Below are 27,057 nucleotides of genomic sequence, written 5' to 3' on the forward strand. Positions count from 1 at the left end.
GGAAGACATAATACCCATTCTCCTTAAAGTTTTCCAAAAAATAGAGGAGGAGGGGATACTCCCAAACTCATTCTATGAAGCTAACATCACCCTAATACCAAAAGCAGGCAAAGACCCCACCAAAAAAGAAAACTACAGACCAATATCCCTGATGAATGTAGATGCAAAAATACTCAACAAAATATTAGCAAACCGAATTCAAAAATACATCAAAAGGATCATACACCATGACCAAGTGGGATTCATCCCAGGGATGCAAGGATGGAACAACATTCGAAAGTCCATCAACATCATCCACCACATCAACAAAAAGAAAGACAAAAACCACATGATCATCTCCATAGATGCTGAAAAAGCATTTGACAAAGTTCAACATCCATTCATGTTAAAAACTCTCAGCAAAATGGGAATAGAGGGCAAGTACCTCAACATAATAAAGGCCATCTATGATAAACCCACAGCCAACATTATATTGAACAGCGAGAAGCTGAAAGCATTTCCGCTGAGATCGGGAACTAGACAGGGATGCCCACTCTCTCCACTGTTATTTAACATAGTACTGGAAGTCCTAGCCACGGCAATCAGACAAAATAAAGAAATACAAGGAATCCAGATTGGTAAAGAAGAAGTTAAACTGTCACTATTTGCAGATGACATGATACTGTACATAAAAAACCCTAAAGAGATTGGTGGGGCGGAAGATGGCGGCGTGAGTAGAGCAGCGGAAATCTCCTCCCAAAACAACATATATCTATGAAAATATAACAAAGACAACCCTTCCTAGAATAAAGACCAGAGGACACAGGACAATATCCAGACCACATCCACACCTGAGAGAACCCAGCGCCTCGCGAAGGGGGTAAGATACAAGCCCCGGCCCCGCGGGAGCCGAGCGCCCCTCCCCCCAGCTCCGGGCGGGAGAAGAGCAGGCAGAGCGGGAGGGAGACGGAGCCCAGGGCTGCCGAACACCCAGCCCCAGCCATCCGGGCCAGAGTGTAGGGCCCTCGATACTGGGAAAACGGGGCAGCAAGAACAGTGAGCAGGCACTGGAGGCTGGGCGACAGAGGACATAAGAAAAGCGCGCGACCATTTTTTTTTTTTTTGCTTTTTTGCTGCTTTGTTCTGGCGAGCGCTGTTTGGAAGTCTTAAAGGGACAGGGACCCCAATATTAGGGAAACAGGGCAGAAAGACCGGTGAGCAGAGGCCTGAGGCTGGCACCGGAGAATAAAGAAAAACGAACGACCACCTTTTTTTTTTTAAATAAAAATTTTTTTTTTTTTTTAATTAAAAAAATTTTTTTTCTTGTTTTTTTTTGTGGTCGTTGTTTTGTTTTGGCGGGTGCTTTTTGGAAGTCTTAAAGGGGCAGGGCGGGCCACTTAATCCAGAGGTAGGGAATCCGGGACCTCTGGGCACCCTAACCCCTGGGCTGCAGGGAGCAGGGAGGCCCCTTACGGAGATAAATAGCCTCCCAGCAGCTCCTGCTCCAACGCGACTCCACCATTTTGGAGTAGCTGCCTGAGCCAGGCCACGCCCACAGCAACAGCGGAGATTAACTCCATAGCAGCCGGGCAGGAAGCAGAAACCCTGTCTGCGCGCAGCTGCGCAGCACAAGCCACTAGAGGCCGCTGTTCTCCCAGGAGAGGAGGGCCACAAACCAACAAGAAGGGAAGTCCTTCCAGCCGTCACTCGTCCCAGTTCTGCAGACTATTCCTATCACCATGAAAAGGCAAAGCTACAGGCAGACAAAGATCACAGAGACAACACCAGAGAAGGAGACAGACCTAACCAGTCTTCCTGACAAAGAATTCAAAATAAGAATCATAAACATGCTGACAGAGATGCAGAGAAATACGCAAGAAAAATGGGATGAAGTCCGGAAAGAGATCACAGATGCCAGAAAGGAGATCGCAGAAATGAAACAAACTCTGGAAGGGTTTATAAGCAGAATGGATAGAATGCAAGAGGCCATTGATGGAATTGAAATCAGAGAACAGGAACGCATGGAAGCTGACATAGAGAGAGACAAAAGGATCTCCAGGAATGAAACAATATTAAGAGAACTGTGTGACCAATCTAAAAGGAGCAATATCCGTATTATAGGGGTCCCAGAAGAAGAAGAGAGAGGCAAAGAGATGGAAAGTATCTTAGAAGAAATAATTGCTGAAAACTTCCCCACACTGGGGGAGGAAGTAATCAAACAGACCACGGAAATACACAGAACCCCAACAGAAAGGATCCAAGAAGGGCAACACCAAGACACATAATAATTAAAATGGCAAAGATCAAGGACAAGGAAAGAGTGTTAAAGGCAGCTAGAGAGAAAAAGGTCACCTATAAAGGGAAACCCATCAGGCTAACGTCAGATTTCTCAACAGAAACCCTACAGGCCAGAAGAGAATGGCATGATATATTTAATACAATGAAACAGAAGGGCCTTGAACCAAGGATACTGTATCCAGCACGACTATCATTCAAATATGACGGTGGGATTAAACAATTCCCAGACAAACAAAAGCTGAGGGAATTTGCTTTCCACAAACCACCTCTACAGAACATCTTACAGGGACTGCTCTAGATGGGAGCACTCCTAGAAAGAGCACAGCAAAAAACACCCAACATATGAAGAATCGAGGAGGAGGAACAAGAAGGGAGAGAAGAAAAGAATCTCCAGACAGTGTATATAACAGCTCAATAAGCGAGCTAAGTTAGGCAGTAAGATACTAAAGAGGCTAACCTTGAACCTTTGGTAACCACGAATTTAAAGCCTGCAATGGCAATAAGTACATATCTTTCAATAGTCACCCTAAATGTTAATGGGTTGAATGCACCAATCAAAAGACACAGAGTAACAGAATGGATAAAAAAGCAAGACCCATCTATATGCTGCTTACAAGAAACTCACCTCAAACCCAAAGACATGTACAGACTAAAAGTCAAGGGATGGAAAAACATATTTCAAGCAAACAACAGTGAGAAGAAAGCAGGGGTTGCAGTACTAATATCAGACAAAATAGACTTCAAAACAAAGAAAGTAACAAGAGATAAAGAAGGACACTACATAATGATAAAGGGCTCAGTCAAACAAGAGGATATAACCATTCTAAATATATATGCACCCAACACAGGAGCACCAGCATATGTGAAACAAATACTAACAGAACTAAAGGGGGATATAGACTGCAATGCATTCATTCTAGGAGACTTCAACACACCACTCACCCCAAAGGATAGATCCACTGGGCAGAAAATAAGTAAGGACACGGAAGCACTGAACAACACAGTAGAGCAGATGGACCTAATAGACATCTATAGAACTCTACATCCAAAAGCAGCGGGATATACATTCTTCTCAAGTGCACATGGAACATTCTCCAGAATAGACCACATACTAGGCCACAAAAAGAGCCTCAGAAAATTCCAAAAGATTGAAATCCTACCAACCAACTTTTCAGACCACAAAGGCATAAAACTAGAAATAAACTGTACAAAGAAAGCAAAGAGGCTCACGAACACATGGAGGCTTAACAACACGCTCCTAAATAATCAATGGATCAATGACCAAATCAAAATGGAGATCCAGCAATATATGGAAACAAATGACAACAACAACACTAAGCCCCAACTTCTGTGGGACACAGCAAAAGCAGTCTTAAGAGGAAAGTATATAGCAATCCAAGCATATTTAAAAAAGGAAGAGCAATCCCAAATGAATGGTCTAATGTCACAATTATCGAAATTGGAAAAAGAAGAACAGATGAGGCCTAAGGTCAGCAGAAGGAGGGACATAATAAAGATCAGAGAAGAAATAAATAAAATTGAGAAGAATAAAACAATTGCAAAAATCAATGAAACCAAGAGCTGGTTCTTCGAGAAAATAAACAAAATAGATAAGCCTCTAGCCAGACTTATTAAGAAGAAAAGAGAGTCAACACAAATCAACAGTATCAGAAACGAGAAAGGAAAAATCACGACGGACCCCACGGAAATGCAAAGAATTATTGGAGAATACTATGAAAACCTATATGCGAACAAGCTGGGAAACCTAGGAGAAATGGACAACTTCCTAGAAAAATATAACCTTCCAAGATTGACCCAGGAAGAAACAGAAAATCTAAACAGACCAATTACCAGCAATGAAATTGAAGAGGTAATCAAAAAACTACCAAAGAACAAAACCCCCGGGCCAGATGGATTTACCTCGGAATTTTATCAGACATACAGGGAAGACATAATACCCATTCTCCTTAAAGTCTTCCAAAAAATAGAGGAGGAGGGGATACTCCCAAACTCATTCTATGAAGCTAACATCACCCTAATACCAAAACCAGGCAAAGACCCCACCAAAAAAGAAAACTACAGACCAATATCCCTGATGAACGTAGATGCAAAAATACTCAACAAAATATTAGCAAACCGAATTCAAAAATACATCAAAAGGATCATACACCATGACCAAGTGGGATTCATTCCAGGGATGCAAGGATGGTACAACATTCGAAAGTCCATCAACATCATACACCACATCAACAAAAAGAAAGACAAAAACCACATGATCATCTCCATAGATGCTGAAAAAGCATTTGACAAAGTTCAACATCCATTCATGTTAAAAACTCTCAGCAAAATGGGAATAGAGGGCAAGTACCTCAACATAATAAAGGCCATCTATGATAAACCCACAGCCAACATTATATTGAACAGCGAGAAGCTGAAAGCATTTCCTCTGAGATCGGGAACTAGACAGGGATGCCCACTCTCTCCACTGTTATTTAACATAGTACTGGAGGTCCTAGCCACGGCAATCAGACAAAATAAAGAAATACAAGGAATCCAGATTGGTAAAGAAGAAGTTAAACTGTCACTATTTGCAGATGACATGATACTGTACATAAAAAACCCTAAAGACTCCACCCCAAAACTACTAGAACTGATATCGGAATACAGCAAAGTTGCAGGATACAAAATCAACACACAGAAATCTGTGGCTTTCCTATATACTAACAATGAACCAACAGAGAGAGAAATCAGGAAAACAACTCCATTCACAATTGCATCAAAAAAAATAAAATACCTAGGAATAAACCTAACCAAAGAAGTGAAAGACTTATACTCTGAAAACTACAAGTCACTCTTAAGAGAAATTAAAGGGGACACTAACAGATGGAAACTCATCCCATGCTCGTGGCTAGGAAGAATTAATATCGTTAAAATGGCCATCCTGCCCAAAGCAATATACAGATTTGATGCAATCCCTATGAAACTACCAGCAACATTCTTCAATGAACTGGAACAAATAATTCAAAAATTCATATGGAAACACCAAAGACCCCGAATAGCCAAAGCAATCCTGAGAAAGAAGAATAAAGTAGGGGGGATCGCACTCCCCAACTTCAAGCTCTACTATAAAGCCATAGTAATCAAGACAATTTGGTACTGGCACAAGAGCAGAGCCACAGACCAATGGAACAGACTAGAGAATCCAGACATTAACCCAGACATATATGGTCAATTAATATTTGATAAAGGAGCCATGGACATACAATGGCAAAATGACAGTCTCTTCAACAGGTGGTGCTGGCAAAACTGGACAGCTACATGTAGGAGAATGAAACTGGACCATTGTCTAACCCCATATACAAAAGTAAACTCAAAATGGATCAAAGACCTGAATGTAAGCCATGAAACCATTAAACTCCTGGAAGAAAACATAGGCGAAAACCTCTTAGACATAAACATGAGTGACCTCTTCTTGAACATATCTCCCCGGGCAAGGAAAACAACAGCAAAAATGAGTAAGTGGGACTATATTAAGCTGAAAAGCTTCTGTACAGCAAAAGACACCATCAATAGAACAAGAAGGATCCCTACAGTATGGGAGAATATATTTGAAAATGACACATCCGATAAAGGCTTGACGTCCAGAATATATAAGGAGCTCTCACGCCTCAACAAACAAAAAACAAATAACCCAATTAAAAAATGGGCAGAGGAACTGAAGAGACAGTTCTCCAAAAAAGAAATACAGATGGCCAACAGACACATGAAAAGATGCTCCACATCGCTAATTATCAGAGAAATGCAAATTAAAACTACAATGAGGTATCACCTCACACCAGTAAGGATGGCTGCCATCCAAAAGACAAACAACAACAAATGTTGGCGAGGCTGTGGAGAAAGGGGAACCCTCCTACACTGCTGGTGGGAATGTAAGTTAGTTCAACCATTGTGGAAAGCAGTATGGAGGTACATCAAAATGCTCAAAACAGACTTACCATTTGACCCAGGAATTCCACTCCTAGGAATTTACCCTAAGAATGCAGCAATCAAGTTTGAGAAAGACAGATGCACCCCTATGTTTATTGCAGCACTATTTACAATAGCCAAGAATTGGAAGCAACCTAAATGTCCATCAATAGATGAATGGATAAAGAAGATGTGGTACATATACACAATGGAATACTACTCAGCTATAAGAAAAGGGCAAATCCAATCATTTGCAGCAACATGGATGGAGCTGGAGGGTATTATGCTCAGTGAAACAAGCCAAGCGGAGAAAGAGAAATACCAAATGATTTCACTTATCTGTGGAATATAAGAACAAAGGAAAAACTGAAGGAACAAAACAGCAGCAGAATCACAGAACTCAAGAATGGACTAACAGGTACCAAAGGGAAAGGGACTGGGGAGGATGGGTGGGTAGGGAGGGATAAGGGGGGGAGAAGTAGGGGGGTATTAAGATTAACATGCATGGGGGGGTAGGAGAAAAGGGAGGGCTGTACAACACAGAGAAGGCAAGTAGTGATTCTACAACATTTTGCTATGCTGATGGACAGTGACTGTAAAGGGGTTTATAGGGGAGACCTGGTATAGGGGAGAGCCTAGTAAACATAATATTCGTCATGTAAGTGTAGATTAGTGATAGCAAAAAAAAAAAAAAAAAAAGGGCAGTTCCTGTGTGGTAACCTCCAACGAATTCTACACAAGGGTATAAAGGGCATATAAAAGTGTAGGCAAAGGGTCTGTTTGTGTTTATACAGAGGATCAAAGCCTAATTGGGCTACCCCGAAAATGAACTAAGATACGATATGAAAAAGAACTTCCAACATCTGCACCCTCTGGAAGACTCATGCCAGAAGATGATCATCAAAAAACCCCAACAAAGATCCACGCACTGCTACAGCTGTAGATGCACTCATCCCACCAGTTCCTGGACCTGCCATGGGAATGAGGAAGGAGATATCTAAGCTGGCCTGTGCATACAGTAAAACAACAAAATTGGACTGGATCTATACTGTTGGAACTCAACCAAGAATTTGGAGAAGTGCAAATTGTAGCGCTCCAAAGTCTTACAACTACAAACTATTTATTGTTAAAAGAACATATGGCATGTGAACAGTCCCCAGGAATGGGTTGTTTTAATTTGTCTGATTTCTCTCAGACTGTTCAAGTTCAGTTGGACAATATCCACCATATCTTAGATAAGTTTTCACAAATGCCTAAGGTGCCTAACTGGTTTTCTTGGTTTCACTGGAGATGGCTGTTAATTACAGATATGCTTTGGTTATGTAACTATACTCCTATTATGTTAATGTGTGTGTGCAATTTAAGTAGTAGCTTAAAACCTATACATGCTGAAGTTACTCTACAAGAAGATATATCAAAGAAATAATCAATCTTCCCATGTTTTCTTCCGCCTGCTACTTCTATAGCTTTTCTTCTTCCTTCCTAATTACAACCCTTAAATAGAATTCGTGCCTCATATCAAATTTACCGAGTATCATAATTCTTCCAAGTGGTAAAGTTACCTCAAGACAAATGCTGGGCATAGAAGCCACAGGGCATAAATATGCAAAGAAGTAAAAAGCTAACTTTTTCAAACAATAAGGCTTCTCTCTCACTTACCAACTTCACATTTCCCTGTATGGCCCCGGAAGATGACTGGTTAGCCAGAGACGGGTAAGATTCCTCAAGGGAGGAACAACCTAAGACAGGCACAGTCGCAGGGGGGCCATCAGGTGCGAAATTGGGGATCAACAGAGGTGAGGCTTAGAACCTCACCCCCCCGTTCTGAGAGAAATCTTCTGCATACGTGGATGTTTTATTGCCCTGGTCTAGCTTGGATTAACACATAGTCTACAGGCACACACCTGATCATCTACATGTGCTCTCTTACAACACTAAACTATGTTTTCTACCTTTATCTTGTATCTACCTACCACTTCAGCATTTTATTAAAAATAATAATAATAAAGAGAGAAATGTGGTATCCACATATAAATCAAGTATAAAAACCAAATGAGTATTCATATTTGAACTGACTGTTTATAGTTCATAATGCATGAGCAAAACCGAAAGTTTCTGTGATGACTGCCCTTGTACTGTTCACTATGTAACTTATTCATTATGTAAGAATTTGTTCTACATGTAAAAACTTGTTTGTTATGCCTCAGAAGATTGGAGACTGACAAAAATTAGGCTTGGGGTGGAATAATGATTGTGCATTGAGCATTGACTCCCCTATACAGAATTTTATTGTCGTTAACAACCATTTGATCAATAAATATGAGAGATGCCCTCACAAAAAAAAAAAATAAATAAAAAAAATAAAAGGACAGACTTCCAATGGTAAAATAAATTAGTAACCGGGATGTAATGTATAGCATAAGGAATATAGTCAAGATATTGTAACAGCCTGGTAGGGTGATAGCTGGAACCTAGAATTATGTATATAAATGTTCTACCACTGTGTTGTACACTTGAAACTCATGTAATGTAATACTGTGTGTCAACTACCCTTCAATAAAAAATAATTATTAAAAAAAAAAAAAAAAAAAAAACCCTAAAGACTCCACCCAAAAACTACTAGAACTGATGTCGGAATACAGCAAAGTTGCAGGATACAAAATCAACACACAGAAATCTGTGGCTTTCCTATATACTAACAATGAACCAACAGAAAGAGAAATCAGGAGAACAACTCCATTCACAATTGCATCAAAAAAAATAAAATAATTAGGAATAAACCTAACCAAAGAAGTGAAAGACTTATACTCTGAAAACTACAAGTCACTCTTAAGAGAAATTAAAGGGGACACTAACAAATGGAAACTCATCCCATGCTCGTGGCTAGGAAGAATTAATATCGTTAAAATGGCCATCCTGCCCAAAGCAATATACAGATTTGATGCAATCCCTATGAAACTACCAGCAACATTCTTCAATGAACTGGAACAAATAATTCAAAAATTCATATGGAAACACCAAAGACCCCGAATAGCCAAAGCAATCCTGAGAAAGAAGAATAAAGTAGGGGGGATCGCACTCCCCAACTTCAAGCTCTACTATAAAGCCATAGTAATCAAGACAATTTGGTACTGGCACAAGAGCAGAGCCACAGACCAATGGAACAGACTAGAGAATCCAGACATTAACCCAGACATATATGGTCAATTAATATTTGATAAAGGAGCCATGGACATACAATGGCAAAATGACAGTCTCTTCAACAGGTGGTGCTGGCAAAACTGGACAGCTACATGTAGGAGAATGAAACTGGACCATTGTCTAACCCCATATACAAAAGTAAACTCAAAATGGATCAAAGACCTGAATGTAAGCCATGAAACCATTAAACTCCTGGAAGAAAACATAGGCGAAAACCTCTTAGACATAAACATGAGTGACCTCTTCTTGAACATATCTCCCCGGGCAAGGAAAACAACAGCAAAAATGAATAAGTGGGACTATATTAAGCTGAAAAGCTTCTGTACAGCAAAAGACACCATCAATAGAACAAGAAGGATCCCTACAGTATGGGAGAATATATTTGAAAATGACACATCCGATAAAGGCTTGACGTCCAGAATATATAAGGAGCTCTCACGCCTCAACAAACAAAAAACAAATAACCCAATTAAAAAATGGGCAGAGGAACTGAAGAGACAGTTCTCCAAAAAAGAAATACAGATGGCCAACAGACACATGAAAAGATGCTCCACATCGCTAATTATCAGAGAAATGCAAATTAAAACTACAATGAGGTATCACCTCACACCAGTAAGGATGGCTGCCATCCAAAAGACAAACAACAACAAATGTTGGCGAGGCTGTGGAGAAAGGGGAACCCTCCTACACTGCTGGTGGGAATGTAAGTTAGTTCAACCATTGTGGAAAGCAGTATGGAGGTACATCAAAATGCTCAAAACAGACTTACCATTTGACCCAGGAATTCCACTCCTAGGAATTTACCCTAAGAATGCAGCAATCAAGTTTGAGAAAGACAGATGCACCCCTATGTTTATTGCAGCACTATTTACAATAGCCAAGAATTGGAAGCAACCTAAATGTCCATCAATAGATGAATGGATAAAGAAGATGTGGTACATATACACAATGGAATACTACTCAGCTATAAGAAAAGGGCAAATCCAATCATTTGCAGCAACATGGATGGAGCTGGAGGGTATTATGCTCAGTGAAACAAGCCAAGCGGAGAAAGAGAAATACCAAATGATTTCACTTATCTGTGGAATATAAGAACAAAGGAAAAACTGAAGGAACAAAACAGCAGCAGAATCACAGAACTCAAGAATGGACTAACAGGTACCAAAGGTAAAGGGACTGGGGAGGATGGGTGGGTAGGGAGGGATAAGGGGGGGAGAAGTAGGGGGGTATTAAGATTAACATGCATGGGGGGGTAGGAGAAAAGGGAGGGCTGTACAACACAGAGAAGGCAAGTAGTGATTCTACAACATTTTGCTATGCTGATGGACAGTGACTGTAAAGGGGTTTATAGGGGAGACCTGGTATAGGGGAGAGCCTAGTAAACATAATATTCGTCATGTAAGTGTAGATTAGTGATAGCAAAAAAAAAAAAAAAAAAGGGCAGTTCCTGTGTGGTAACCTCCAACGAGTTCTACACAAGGGTATAAAGGGCATATAAAAGTGTAGGCAAAGGGTCTGTTTGTGTTTATACAGAGGATCAAAGCCTAATTGGGCTACCCCGAAAATGAACTAAGATACGATATGAAAAAGAACTTCCAACATCTGCACCCTCTGGAAGACTCATGCCAGAAGATGATCATCAAAAAACCCCAACAAAGATCCACGCACTGCTACAGCTGTAGATGCACTCATCCCACCAGTTCCTGGACCTGCCATGGGAATGAGGAAGGAGATATCTAAGCTGGCCTGTGCATACAGTAAAACAACAAAATTGGACTGGATCTATACTGTTGGAACTCAACCAAGAATTTGGAGAAGTGCAAATTGTAGCGCTCCAAAGTCTTACAACTACAAACTATTTATTGTTAAAAGAACATATGGCATGTGAACAGTCCCCAGGAATGGGTTGTTTTAATTTGTCTGATTTCTCTCAGACTGTTCAAGTTCATTTGGACAATATCCACCATATCATAGATAAGTTTTCACAAATGCCTAAGGTGCCTAACTGGTTTTCTTGGTTTCACTGCAGATGGCTGGTAATTACAGATATGCTTTGGTTATGTAACTATACTCCTATTATGTTAATGTGTGTGTGCAATTTAAGTAGTAGCTTAAAACCTATACATGCTGAAGTTACTCTACAAGAAGATATATCAAAGAAATAATCAATCTTCCCATGTTTTCTTCCGCCTGCTACTTCTATAGCTTTTCTTCTTCCTTCCTAATTACAACCCTTAAATAGAATTCGTGCCTCATATCAAATTTACCGAGTATCATAATTCTTCCAAGTGGTAAAGATACCTCAAGACAAATGCTGGGCATAGAAGCCACAGGGCACAAATATGCAAAGAAGTAAAAAGCTAACTTTTTCAAACAATAAGGCTTCTCTCTCACTTACCAACTTCACATTTCCCTGTATGGCCCCGGAAGATGACTGGTTAGCCAGAGACGGGTAAGATTCCTCAAGGGAGGAACAACCTAAGACAGGCACAGTCGCAGGGGGGCCATCAGGTGAGAAATTGGGGATCAACAGAGGTGAGGCTTAGAACCTCACCCCCCCGTTCTGAGAGAAATCTTCTGCATACGTGGATGTTTTATTGCCCTGGTCTAGCTTGGATTAACACATAGTCTACAGGCACACACCTGATCATCTACATGTGCTCTCTTACAACACTAAACTATGTTTTCTACCTTTATCTTGTATCTACCTACCACTTCAGCATTTTATTAAAAATAATAATAATAAAGAGAGAAATGTGGTATCCACATATAAATCAAGTATAAAAACCAAATGAGTATTCATATTTGAACTGACTGTTTATAGTTCATAATGCATGAGCAAAACCGAAAGTTTCTGTGATGACTGCCCTTGTACTGTTCACTATGTAACTTATTCATTATGTAAGAATTTGTTCTACATGTAAAAAGTTGTTTGTTATGCCTCAGAAGATTGGAGACTGACAAAAATTAGGCTTGGGGTGGAATAATGATTGTGCATTGAGCATTGACTCCCCTATACAGAATTTTATTGTCGTTAACAACCATTTGATCAATAAATATGAGAGATGCCCTCACAAAAAAAAAAAAAAAAAAAAAAAAAAAAAAAGAACATATGGCATGTGAACAGTCCCCAGGAATGGGTTGTTTTAATTTGTCTGATTTCTCTCAGACTGTTCAAGTTCAGTTGGACAATATCCACCATATCATAGATAAGTTTTCACAAATGCCTAAGGTGCCTAACTGGTTTTCTTGGTTTCACTGCAGATGGCTGGTAATTACAGATATGCTTTGGTTATGTAACTATACTCCTATTATGTTAATGTGTGTGTGCAATTTAAGTAGTAGCTTAAAACCTGTACATGCTGAAGTTACTCTACAAGAAGATATATCAAAGAAATAATCAATCTTCCCATGTTTTCTTCCACCTGCTACTTCTATAGCTTTTCTTCTTCCTTCCTAATTACAACCCTTAAATAGAATTCGTGCCTCATATCAAATTTACCGAGTATCATAATTCTTCCAAGTGGTAAAGTTACCTCAAGACAAATGCTGGGCATAGAAGCCACAGGGCATAAATATGCAAAGAAGTAAAAAGCTAACTTTTTCAAACAATAAGGCTTCTCTCTCACTTACCAACTTCACATTTCCCTGTATGGCCCCGGAAGATGACTGGTTAGCCAGAGACGGGTAAGATTCCTCAAGGGAGGAACAACCTAAGACAGGCACAGTCGCAGGGGGGCCATCAGGTGAGAAATTGGGGATCAACAGAGGTGAGGCTTAGAACCTCACCCCCCCCCGTTCTGAGAGAAATGTTCTGCATACGTGGATGTTTTATTGCCCTGGTCTAGCTTGGATTAACACATAGTCTACAGGCACACACCTGATCATCTACATGTGCTCTCTTACAACACTAAACTATGTTTTCTACCTTTATCTTGTATCTACCTACCACTTCAGCATTTTATTAAAAATAATAATAATAAAGAGAGAAATGTGGTATCCACATATAAATCAAGTATAAAAACCAAATGAGTATTCATATTTGAACTGACTGTTTAGAGTTCATAATGCATGAGCAAAACCGAAAGTTTCTGTGATGACTGCCCTTGTACTGTTCACTATGTAACTTATTCATTATGTAAGAATTTGTTTTACATGTAAAAAGTTGTTTGTTATGCCTCAGAAGATTGGAGACTGACAAAAATTAGGCTTGGGGTGGATTAATGATTGTGCATTGAGCATTGACTCCCCTGTACAGAATTTTATTGTCGTTAACAACCATTTGATCAATAAATATGAGAGATGCCCTCACAAAAAAAAAAAAAAAAAAAAAAAAAAAGGACAGTCTTCCAATGGTAAAATAAAAACCGGGATGTAATGTATAGCATAAGGAATATAGTCAAGATATTGTAACAGCCTGGTAGGGTGATAGCTGGAACCTAGAATTATGTATATAAATGTTCTACCACTGTGTTGTACACTTGAAACTCATGTAATGTAATACTGTGTGTCAACTACCCTTCAATAAAAAATAATTATTTAAAAAAAAAATAATAATAACCTTTTCTCTATTATAATGTATACTCACCATAAACAATTTAGAAGATGAAAATAAAACTGCCCATCACATCATTCAGAAAAAAGACCATATTTAACACAGAGATATATTTGCTTCAGTCTTTACAACAAAATGTAGAACCTGTATTTTCTTTTATATTATAAAAGTAACCCTTGGTTATCATAACACTCAAGCATTATAGGAATTTATGCTTTAGAAAGTGAAAGTTCTCACTTTTTCTGACTCGATTTACCCACTGTTAACATTTTGTTGTATTCTTTCCTAAATTAATTTTTAAAAATTTATGAAAAACACCTCATTCTAAATACTGTTGTGCAACTTGCCTAAGGATGTGTATTGGTTTTCTATTGCTGCTATAATAAATTATCACAAACTCATAATTAAAGCAGCACAAATTAATTATCTTATGGAGGTCAGAAGTCTGCAATGAGTCTTACTGGGTTAAAATCAAGTGTCAGCAGGCTGCCTTTCTTTCTGAAGCATGAGGGGAGAATCTACTTCCTTGCATTTTCCAGCTTCTGGAGGATTGCAGCCCTTGACTCATGGCGCCTAGCCAAGAATCTCATCATTCTGACTTCTGCTTTTATCTTCACATCTGGTCCTGCCTCTCTCATTCCCTTATATAAGGACCCCTGTGATTACCTTGGGCCCACCTGGATAATCCAGGATAATTTCTCTATTTCAAGGTCCTGCATTTAATCACATTTGCAAAATCACTTTTGCCATGAAGGTAACATATTTACAAGTTCTGGTGATTTGCATGTGGACATCTTTGAAGGGCCATTATTTGGACTACCACAAAAGGCCTTCAATGAGAAGGTGCCATTTTCAGTGTGGATATGAAGGAAGAGAAGAAGAAGTCATAAAGAAGTCTGTGGGAAGAGCAGTCCAAGCAAAGGGAGCAGAAGGTGTTAAGGCCTTGAGGCAGGACCATGCCTAGCCTTTTTGAGAACAGAATACTAAGGAGGATGGAGCAGCGTTAGCAAATAGCAGAGAATAAGGTAATGGGTAGTGGTTACATAGGGCCTTGTAACAACTTTGACTGTTGTATCTATTGCTGTGTAACACACTACAATGAAACTTAAAGACTTTAAAACAGCAATTCATTATTTCTTATGATTCTGTGGGTTGTTTGGATGATTTTTTTTGCTCCATGGTAGTGACTGCTGGGGTCATGATTCTGTTGCATTCAGGAGGGAGTGCAACTGGGACTAGAATGTCCAAGATAGCTTCACTCTTTGTGTCTGGCACCTCCTCTGGTGTTGACTGGTCAGGCTTCTCTCTTTGTTAGGATAGTCATACTTCTTACATGGTCGCTCAAGGTTCCAAGAAAGTTAAAAGGAAAGCTGTCAGGATTCTTAAGGGCTAGGCCTAGACATGGTCTACCCACTCTCCCCACATTCTGTTAGTCAAAACAAGTCAAAGGCCAACTCCAGTTGTAGAGGGAGGATGGGGAGAAGAAATTGACTCCCCCTGTAGATGAGGAGGATTGACATCTGTATGCAGTTAGGAGGGTACTGTAACATTTCAGGTGAGAGATGTTAGTTACCTGGGCTTGCATGGGCTAAGGGGGTAATAGAGAGTTTGGGGAGAATGGTTGTTATGTGAATATATTTTGAATGTAGAGCTAATAGGATTTGGTAATGAATACTGTCCTGGTTTGCTTGGGTTACCATAACAAAATAACATACCCTGGATTGTTTAACCAGAAATTTATTTTCTTACAGTCTGGAGGCTAAAAGTCCAAGAGTCCAGGATGGTCTCTCTTCCCTCTTCCCACTTGCAGATGGCTTTCTTGCTGTGTCCTCACAAGACCTCTCCTTGGTATGTGCACATGGAGAGAGAAAAGGATCGCTCTCTCTTCTTTTTATAAGGCCACCAATCTTATCAGACTAGGACAGCACCCTTATGACCTTATTTAACCTTAATTACCTCCTAAAAGGCCTATCTCCAAACACAGTCACAGGGTTAGGGCTTCCACATTTGAATATTGTGGGACACAATTCAGTCCACAGCAAAGGATGTGGAAGATAAAAGAAAGAAGAGTCAAACATGACTCTAGTGTCTTAATTTAGTCAACTGGAAGAAGAGATTTACATGAACTGAAACAGGGAATAATACTGAAGAGATGGGTTTTTGGGGGGACTGTAATGTGCAATTTCTGACATGTTAACTTTAAGATATTGAATAGTTAGTATGATATGGGTGTGGACTGGATGTATGAGTTTTCTGGAGTGGACATATGAAGTGGGGGACTTTAGATAATGGATGGCATTTAAAGCCATGAGAATGGGACCAATGGGAGACAGAGTATATTAGAAAGGATGCCTTCCAAGCAATTCAGTGTTACCTTAGGGCAGATGAGGAGGAACTACAAGGCCTGAGAATTGGCCAGTGAGGCGGAGGGAGAGCCAAGAGAGTGTGATGTCTGGAAGTGACACAGAGAATAATAACTATGTTAAGTGCTGCTTACAGGCTGCTTTTTCTTTTCAACATTAAATGACAATTTTTCATATTTAAAGTATTTCAAAACACATATCTACAAGCTAAATAAAACAAATGAAACTCAGTCAATGTAGAGCAGAATATATAAATATACAATGTCTGTTTTACAGGATACAAAAGTGATATCATCAAATATAAAGAAAAACATTTAAGAAAGGTAGGCAAATTAGATCATTTTGGCAAAGAATACATTATAAGATGTGTGATCAAAACTGAAAGTTTCTGTGATGACTGCCCTTGCACTGTTCACCATGTAAGAACTTATTCACTACGTAAGAATTTGTTCACCATGTAAGAACTTCTTCGTTATGCTTGAGAAGATTGGAGACTGTTGAGAATTAGGCTTGGGGTTGATTAATGATTGTGCATTGAGTCCCCTATACAGAATTTTATTGTTGTTAACAACCATTTGATCAATAAATATGAGAGATGCCCTCTCAAAAAAAAAAATTGTGATAATAAAGTTTGGCTATTTTCTTCAAAATTGAATCTGATAATAAAGTAATAATTACAAAAAAAAAAGAATATATTATAAGATGGATGATGTGACAGCAAATTTATATGGTGATGGGAATGATGCTGTAGAGAGCAAAAGAAAAAAATAGTAATATAGAAGAGAAAAGGAAGAATGATTGGCACACAGGGAAGGGAAAATACCCCAGATTATTTGCATGGCTCACTTGTCCACCTCCTTCAGACTTAAGCCCACCTGTTCCTTTCTCAGTGAGGTGTTTTCTAACCACACTCTCAGTTGCAACTCTCAACCTCAGCCCAGGAAATACTATTATCCTTCATGTCTTTTTTTCCCTTTCTTTTTCTCTATAGTAGTGATCACTTTCTAATGCTATATACTTTACTTATTTATTGTGTTCTTTGCTCTCACTAGAAAATAAACTTCATCACAACAGAGGCCAGCAGTTCTTTGAACAGTAGCTGTAACATGGTAGGTGCTCAATAAATGTTGAATGAAGAAGAAACTGATTGTGCCCTCTATGGCACAAATCACCAGGAACAAACTAGCCACAGAAATATTTGTTGAAGATAATCAAATCTGTATAATTAAAGCAATTTACACAATCTTATTACAAATTATTAAAAATAAACTAAGTCCAATTGTTTAATGCTTTTCCTTAATAACACTTACGTACATCTGTGTGTCTACATGTAAATATTTACAGAACTTGAAAAGAATGTTTCTCATCACTCTTCTTAAAAACTTTTTTAACAGCTTTCTTGACATATAATTCACCTATTTACAATTTATTTAAAGTGACCAATTCAATAGTTTATAGCACACTCACAGATATGTGCAACCACCATCATGGTCAATTTTAGAATACCTTTATCACCTTAAAAAGAAAGCCCATACCCTCTACCTATAACTCTTGTATCCCCTGTCCCATGCCTCTGAGACCTAAGCAACCATGAATCTGCTTTTTGTCTCTATAGATCTGCATACTCCAAACATGTCAAATAAATGGAATCATATAATGTGTGGTCTTTTGTGACTGGCTTCTTTCACTCAGTATTGTTTTCAAGGTTCATCCATATTGCAGCATGAATAGTACTACATCCCTTTTTATTGCTAAATGATATTCCATTATACAGCTATCCTACATTTTGTTGATTCATTCATCTGTTGATGGACAGTTGTGTGGTTTCCACCTTTTCATTATGGTGAATAAGGCTGTCATTAACATTCACGTACAAGCTATGTAAGTAGAATTATTGAGTCATATGGTATTCTGTGTTTAACTTTTTAAGTCTGCCAAACTGTCTTCTACAGTGACTGCACTGTAGAATTTTTTTCTACAGTCCTACCAAGTAATGTATGAGTGCCAATTTCTCCATATTCCCACTAACAGTTGTTCATTTTTTATAGCCATTTGCCCATCCCCTTTTTGCTCCCTCACATACCAGCTTCCCTCTCCAGTAAAGAAGTGGCACATCTTTTTCTCTTATTATGTCCTAGCATTGCTTGGTAAATAAATATGTGAATTGGTATGTGTACACTTCACAGTGCCACTTCAGACCCTACAAGTGTCTTTTAAGTATTATGGTTATCATTAAAAAATGGTCACTGAAGATTCTGGCAACTCCCCATGATTCCCCACTTCTACCTTTCCCTCCATAATTTATGTAACAACTACACAATAAAGTAAATGATGTAACAGAAAATCTCTTGAGGGTCCATATTTCTTCTCTTACTTGATTGTGATTAAAAAAAAAAAAATACCCCAAACCAATTTTGATATGTGATTTTTGTTTTACTGTGAAGGCAATTAATGTGAGGATTTATAAACTGAATAAATACAGGTGCATTTGAAAGGCTTAGAGTTTTGTTCAGAGTCAAATGTGGGCAACTGGAGTGGAACAATAGGAGAACACCATTTTTGTTAGGTCTCACCAAAAATCTCGACCTTCCTTTCCTTGATGTGTATGGTAGTTTTCCTTTAACAAACATGTTTTGCCAAATACCAAAACCCTGTGTATAATGCTGAGGCAATAAAACAAGTAGACAGTCAGAATGTAAATGCTGTTTACAGGTTGCCAGAGGCTGAAAGGGGTAGCAGTAGTTGGGACACCTTGGGTGATTGCGTATGCAAACAAGTGCTGGGAAAGCTTTCCTGGGATTCACCTCTATTAAGTACTTAGTCATTACAGGTTATGAAAGTGTTCTAATGGTTACATTTATGAGAAGCAGTAAAAAGCAGTTCAAGTAACAAGCTGTAGTTTAACAGGTGAGGTGGTTGGAGAAACAAAATATGCCTGATTCAGGTTTCCGAAAGTTGAGGCCTTGGGCACTGCTATAGCAGTAGTTAAGGGAAATACCCCTTTCCCAGACTGTGATAAAATAAGCATAGACTAGAAATGTTCAAAACTTACTGGCCTCTTCGGATCTGGTAGGAGTTGCATTTAAATGATTACATTTATATCTGAATAGTCTTTATTTTTTCCCTCATGGTTAAGCCATCTCTAATCAGAATAAGGGGATACTGCCAGATAATGTCAACAGGGTCAGACCTCACACAAACTCAGTATTTGCCCAACATCCACAAAGCAGGAGCCTATTTTATCAACAAGGGATTTGCCTAAGCAATGCACATATTCAAAGGATTGCAGAGATCTGATGGTGGTGGTTACTTTCTTGTTTCAGAGTTGGAAGAGACCCCAGGGTTTATCCAGAGCAGAATACCTTCTCTAAGTCCAAGGAGAGGAAATCCCAGAGCAAAATACCTCCAAAAACCGAAATCAGTCAAAGGGAGAAATAAAGTTTAAAATTCATTTATTGCTTACAAACTGCAGTCCGGGGGCCTTCTCTCTTTCCTTCTCCAGCAGAAGCAAAACCGGCCCTCCCCCTCACCTCTCAGGTACACATAAGCCCTCCTTTGCAGGTAATTACCCACTGATCTGTAGATGAACTTCTCTTCACCCCTAAGGAATGTGCAAATGTACTAAAGCCATACTTCTTTCCACCTCTGAACGCCTATTGATATGCAGATGTACCAAAGCCCGGTGAGATGTTCTGGAAACACTACAATTTTACCCACACCTTCCTATGACACACTCCTGTCAGGGGCTTGAAATTACTACCACATTCTAGCCAACCTGTTTCACCTACCCTTCCTTTGTTCCTAAATTAGCAGAGGAAAGACTGTGTGTGCAATAGGTGCCTTCAATATGGAGGTTATTTAGAGAAAGTGCTATCCCAGCCAGGCCTAGACCACCCAGCTTGGCCTACCCTTAGCCAGAGTTATACCCAGATGATGCTGGACTGCCACCTACCCATCCTGACGATGGGAACGTCATTCTTCAGCACACTCAGGTTTACCAGAGCACTGGGCTGGGACATTATTTGAGCTGTGGTGGAACGAAGTCTAGTAACTCTTAAGAAAATATGGCAGGACCCGCCCCAAATAAAAAGCTCACAGTTAAGTGCTGCACTGTTATTATTACTACCCTTTTTCTTTTTTAGGATTTAACTGAGCATTTAGTATGTGGAAGACACTCTTCTATGCACCTTAGTATCAACCTCATTCTGCCCTCAAATAATCCTAGCGGGCAGGCACTATTCCACCCCCACTTTAGAGTTAAGGAAACTGAGGTGCAGATGTTAATTACTTCCTCAAATACAACCACCCAGTGGCAGAGACGAATCGGAACGCGGGCAGTCTGGCTCCAACCTGTTTCACCTATACCCGGAGAAAGGGAGTAAAGTAAGCGTGTACTGAAGAAAGAGAAAAGGAAAACCCTCCGGGAGGGGAAACGCAACGGAGGGTGGGTTTTATAGTCCTCTACCAGTAACGCCTTCCTCGTGTTCATCTGCATATTCCCATCACTTATAGCTCCTGGTATCCCCCAGGAATGGAAAGTTAAAAAACTCTAATTCTGCAAGGTTCAGCCGCGATCCCAAGACGACACCCCACAGGAGGACGGACCTCCCCCGCAGCCGGGTCAAAAGTCCCCGATCCGGCTCCTGCGGGCGAACTACAACCCCACTATGCACCGCGTGGGAGGCGGGGCTACTCTGAGGGAACCCGAGGGTGTTCTAATAGGGCCTTGAGAAAACAAAAGAAAAATCCTGTATATTTTTCGCCGCTTTCCTACCTTCATACGGACGTTACTTCCAGGAGGTTGAGCAGTCTTTTTCATCAACATCGCATGCCGTGCAGTGTCTCTTCCCTTTTCAGGCACAGCCGAGGACAGGCTCAACGACGGCGCGGGGCGAGAGGTCCCCGGGCCACTAGCCGGCGGAGCGGGCAGCGGCGGGGCTGAGTCGCAGGCCGGAAGTGTGAGCGCGGATGGTGAGGCGTGAGTGGCTGCGGACTCGCGCTTCCGGCCGGTGAGTCGACGTCGGCCGGCTGCACACGGTGCAGCAGCGGGCTCTCCGGCCGGCAGCTTGCGCGCCTCGCCAGCTCCAAGGCCCTCGGAGTGCGTTCATCTCGTCGTAGGTCGTGAAGACATGAGCAACAAAGAAGGTGGCGTCCTCTGCAGCACTGGGCCGTATTTGTTCACAGGGGGAGGATCACCGGCCTTTCTGTCAGATGTTCACTTCTCACCCATACGTGATGCCCTCTCCCCTGGTAGTCTCGGGGGGCGGCGGCCCTGCTGATTTCCCCGGTCACATTTGACCCTGTTTACACCTCTCATTTTAAGTCCTCGAGCTGTTTTTTTTGTTTTTTTTTTAAAGCCTTAGTTCGGTAATTGCTCCCCCTTGAGCCAGATCAGGGAATCCATTAGTGGAGGCCTTGGAGGAGGTACGCTTAAGGTTTGGGGAAAAAGGCAGGGCCGCTTTTCTGTTAGTCTCTGAGAAGCCTCTCAGGCGAGGGCCCTGTGGGCATCTGGTTTTAAAGGGAAGAAGGGGTTGGACTATGTGTGGACAATTTTGTCAGCTCTTGGTGGTGGACAAGCCCTATCCAACTTTTTTCTCCTTCTCTACGTAAGGATCAGGAGGGTTCAGGAAAAGGAAGTATGACAATTTCCCACATAACCAGAGAAGAGAAGGGAAGGATGTTAATTCATCTTCACCTGTGATGTTGGCCTTCAAATGTAAGTTCTTTAGTTTAAGTTGGCGAAGGGAAGAGAACTGAAGAAATTGTAATGAGGATTATTTAGCCATGTTGTGCACAGGAAAACAACCCCTAAGAATTGCACAGGTGCATATGTGAACCTTTAACGTTTCCTGGAGGTTTTTTGATGGTGCTGGGTCTGCCATCAAATGGATATAACAAAAGTCATGATTTTTTTTCTACCATTACAGTTCCACAGGTAAACATATTATTAACATCAGACATCATGTAACTAAATATTGTGTGCCTGATACATATACATACATAGGTACACATATATTAGATATGTATATGTCAGGTGTATATATACATGTTTAATTTTAAAATGTGTATTTTGTTTCCACAACTGCTTTTGAGAACAGGGACTGTATTTTTGTTTTTAACTGTAGCACTTTGTACAGAGCAGGAACTCTTACCTGTTAGTAAATAATATGCGTATATGTGTGTATTCACAGACCTCTCTTTTTTCAAAATTAACTTGCTCAAGTTGTTTCTCATTTCAAAACGGAACATAAGGCAGGATTCTCCTTCCTCTTGTCCTCTACCCACTGTCCTGTGCCTTAGAGTTTCTGTGGTTCAGGAACCTGATTGGGGCTTTGCTGTTGATTGTACCTCAAAGTTGAATCACCTGAAGGCTTAACTGGAGCAGGTTTCCATAGCTATTGACAGGTTAACCCTTTGGCCAGCAACCAGCTCTTGGTTCCTCTCACGTGGACTACTCGGTAGTGCTGCTTCAGTGTCTTCATGTTATGGCATCTTGATCCCCAGACAGCCAGGAGGAAACCACAATTATTCCCCACCCTTATTCTCTGACCCTATACCGAGCTGCTTGTTCCCAAGCATAATCTACTATTCTATGTTTCTGCTTGCCTTTTTGCACATAGTTCTTTAAACTTGGAACCGCTTCTAACTTGGTGCCCTAATTGTCCATCTGGTGTACTATGGTTTTCTTCAAGACTTACCTCAAGTGACTTCTTCCCTTTGAAACCTTTCTGAGATTTCTCTTTAGCAAACTTGGCAACAAACATTGCTTTCGTTCTTATTCATCCATGCATTTAGTCATAAAATATGTATGAGCATCTACTCTATTTTAGCATGTGTTGATACTGAACGAGAAACGTGGTTCCTGCTTTTCTGTACCTTTCACATATATTTCTTATAGCATGATCGCATTTTATTTAATTGTTTATATTTGTCTCATACTGGACTAAGCCCCTTCAGGATAGGAATTGTCTATTTAACTTTGTATTCATAGTATCTAATTCACAGCGATCATTAATATATTCATAGTAAATAATGAATGCATTTGATTGTCTTGAAATATTAGGCAAAATCCTAGCCTAATTATTGTCTCAATAAAAGATGAGATGTATTTAGATTCTTATCAACTACTAATATGGTTAATAGTTTATTCAATTTCTGCGTTTTTTTAAATCATGCAAAATGCATCTTTTGGGTGCTCCCCAAAGGACAGGCAGCTTTTTAGGTGGAGTGATAATGTTTCTGAAGTAAAGTGGTTATTAAGAGTTAAATGGTTTATGAGCATTCCAGTGACTAGGGCTTGAAAATTTAGAGTTGATGTTATTAAAAGTTGTAACTTTTTAAGAATTCCAGTCTTTTTTCTTGGAGATATTTATATTGTATATAGTAAGGTAATTTTAAAAAACTTTATATAACTGAGGGAGGTAGTTGGAAGTGATTTTTGTATGTGGTTGTGTGTGGTAATTTTATGATAACAATCTCATGTTTACTAGATCAGATTTTGTTATTTTACAATATACACCATCTCATTGTGAGGCTTGGAGGGGCAAGACCCAGTTACGGCATACCTGTATTTAAAGAAAATATTTTGCTTACTAGCAGTCTTTGGTCTCCAAATATTTTACAAATAAGAGATAATTTTGTCCTCTTCGTTTTTATAGACTAAGTAATAGTTGCTTTATCATACATAGTAACATTATTGTTAGGTTTCACATATAGGATATGCATGCTTATGGTCATAAAAATGTGTTCTTAGCATTTCAGCAGGAACTCGATGCAAGACATGACAAATATGAGAGACTTGTGAAACTTAGTCGGGATATAACTGTTGAAAGTAAAAGGACAATTTTTCTCCTCCATAGGATTACAAGGTGAGTAAGTATCTTTAAAATTTGTTACAGTTGTATTCAGTTAGATATGTATTTTTTATATATATTTTGTAATGCTTTATATCTCAATGGATAGTAACTAGCTGCTAGAATATTCTGCGACTTATGCGTGAACACTGGAATCAGAACGTTAGCAGCAGGTAGATTTTAAGAATGAACATTTTTTAAAAAATAAGAGGGAAAAATTATTAATTTTCAGACCAACTAGGGATTTTGTGTTCTGTTATGATCATTCATTGTGAAAATATATAATTTTGGTGGTTTATTAGAGCTTCTTATGTTAAATGTTTACTTGGATGATATACATGCAAAAATTTAAATGTTAAATAAGTGTTAAAATCTGCTTAGCTTCCCATTCATTTTTCAACTCATTGCTATATGCCTTTCTGCCTCATAACTGCCCATGTTACTCTGATATTGTTAAACTTAGTGTACTCTTCTATAATTTACATTTTTGCAATACATGATACTGTTGACTACTTAATTCTTCTTTAAAAGTTCTTATTTCTTCAGCTCTAACATTTCTTTTGAGATTTCTTTCTCTAGGACTTTACTTAGTAATCTTATTTTTCTGAGTAGGCTCTGTAGTAGATTTCTTGGTTGCAAGTAAAAGAAATCAGCTTAAATTAGCCTAAGCAGAGTAGGGAAGTGAATTATAAAGATTCAGGAATATTTTGTGAATGTAGTTGCTTATCTCCATCTTTCATCCTTGCTTCTTTGTTTCATACTTCTTTGCTTCTCTGTTTTGCATGGAGTTAGAAAGTACCCACTCTGCAACTCCCAGAGAGAGATTCCTGTTAAAAATTCCAAATGCCTGTAGGATAGCTATAATTGGCTTTGCACTCTGCAGTTTATAAAGTATTTAAGGAAGATCAAATACAATTTATTGTTTTTTTTTAATTATTAAGCATACTATTGAAGAATTTTATTCACCAACTTAAAACTTTTAATGTAACTGTATAATACTTTAATTTTTTTTTTTTGCAGGTAATTATTTTTTATTGAAGGGTAGTTGACACACAGTATTACATTACATTAGTTTCAGGTGTACAACATAGTGATTCAACATTTATATACATGACAATTCTAGGTACCAGCTATCACCATACCAAGCTGTTACAGTATCTTGACTATATTCATTACATCCCGGTTACTTATTATTTTGCCATTGGAAGAGTGTACTTTTTTTTTTGTTTGTTTGTGAGGGCATCTCTCATATTTATTGATCAAATGGTTGTTAACAACAATAAAATTCTGTATAGGGGAGTCAATGCTCAATGCACAATCATTAATCCACCCCAAGCCTAATTTTCGTCAGTCTCCAATCTTCTGAGGCATAACAAACAAGTTCTTACATGGGGAACAAATTCTTACATAGTGAATAAGTTCTTACATGGTGAACAGTACAAGGGCAGCCATCACAGAAACCTTCGGTTTTGCTCATGCATTATGAACTATAAAAAGTCAGTTCAAATATGAATACTCATTTGATTTTTATACTTGATTTATATGTGGATACCACATTTCTCTATTATTATTATTTTTAATAAAATGCTGAAGTGGTAGGTAGATACAAGATAAAGGTAGAAAACATAGTTTAGTGTTGTAAGAGAGCAAATGTAGATGATCAGGTGTGTGCCTGTAGACTATGTGTTAATCCAAGCTAGACAAGGGCAATAAAACATCCACGTATGCAGAAGATTTCTCTCAGAATGGGGGGTGAGGTTCTAAGCCTCATCTCTGTTGATCCCCAATTTCTCACCTGATGACCCCCCTGTGACTGTGCCTGTCTTAGGTTGTTCCTCCCTTGAGGAATCTTACCCGTCTCTGGCTAACCAGTCATCTTTAATACTTTAATTGTTATTCCATTAAGTGGAAGCAATTTTGCCAAGCAAAGATCTACTGGAAGGTGGCACTGCTAATCTTTTCTTTATTTCACCTTTCTCTAAGGTTAGTTTTTCCCTGTTTTTTTAAACAAGTTCACAGATAGCTTATACATACTTGAGCTTGTATTATGGAAAGAAGCAACACCATTTTAATTATGAACAATTTTTTCCCAATACAAATTCAGTTTTAAAACAATTGCTATCAGTATTCAGTAGTTTAAAGAAACAATAGGACTGTGAAAGGAGAACTAATGTTTTAGAAAAAACTAATGTTTCTTGTGTAAAATCATCTTGTATTTGTCCACCAAAAAAGAAATGTTCATTAGAGTAAACTTAGAAAATAGTAGTCTTAGAAAAATAAGTGACAGAAAAAGTAAAGGTACTGAATGAAAAAGTCCATTATAATACCTAAAGATAGCTGCTATCAGTGAGCATATTTCATATTTCATGTACTTTTTTATAATACTTGTGACCATATTATGTATACTTTTTATTAATAAACAGAAAACAGTAAACTTTGGAAAAATGATAAACTACAGAAAAGTAAAAACATTTTATGAAAGAAATCAGCCAGAGTACATTTAGTATTAGCAGATTTCATATTTTAACTATAAGTTCATTTTCTTTGATAGTGGTAGATATCTCTTTATCAGTGGGTTTTGATCATTAGTGTCTTTCAAGGAATTTGTACATTTCATCTCATAATATTCCTTTTATTCTCTTATTTCTGTAAGATCTGTCGTAATGTCCCCTCTCTCATTCCTGCTGTTGGTAATTTGTGTCCTTTCTATTTTCTGATTTATCTGGTTAGAGTTTGATCAATTATATTGATCTTAACAGGATAACCTTTTGGTTTCATTGACATTGTCTATTTTTTGGTTTTCATTTACATTAATTTCTGTTTTCCTCCCTTTTCTGCTTTG

At 38.9% G+C, this 27,057-nt stretch overlaps 1 protein-coding gene across 3 annotated transcripts in view; it reads left to right on the forward strand.

Annotated features, from left to right (window-relative positions):
* The first annotated feature begins 21,275 nt into the window (after positions 1–21,275).
* Positions 21,276–27,057, forward strand: part of TSNAX (translin associated factor X) — a 50,881-nt gene continuing 45,099 nt past the window's right edge. Inside the window, exons 1-3 of one of the 3 annotated variants that reach the window (XR_005031531.2) lie at positions 21,276–21,507; positions 21,974–22,078; positions 24,116–24,230. Coding sequence is in view for 2 of the 3 variants with exons in the window: in XM_036919219.2 (XP_036775114.1) it covers positions 21,492–21,507; positions 21,974–22,078; positions 24,116–24,230 (236 nt within the window). In the remaining variant the exon portion in view is untranslated. The remainder of the gene's footprint in view (positions 21,508–21,973; positions 22,079–24,115; positions 24,231–27,057) is intronic. The other 2 variants (XM_036919219.2, XM_036919220.2) reach the window with 2 other exon arrangements.

Source organism: Manis pentadactyla, chromosome 8 (genome assembly GCF_030020395.1).
Source record: "Manis pentadactyla isolate mManPen7 chromosome 8, mManPen7.hap1, whole genome shotgun sequence".
NCBI classification, from domain to species: Eukaryota; Metazoa; Chordata; class Mammalia; order Pholidota; family Manidae; genus Manis; species Manis pentadactyla.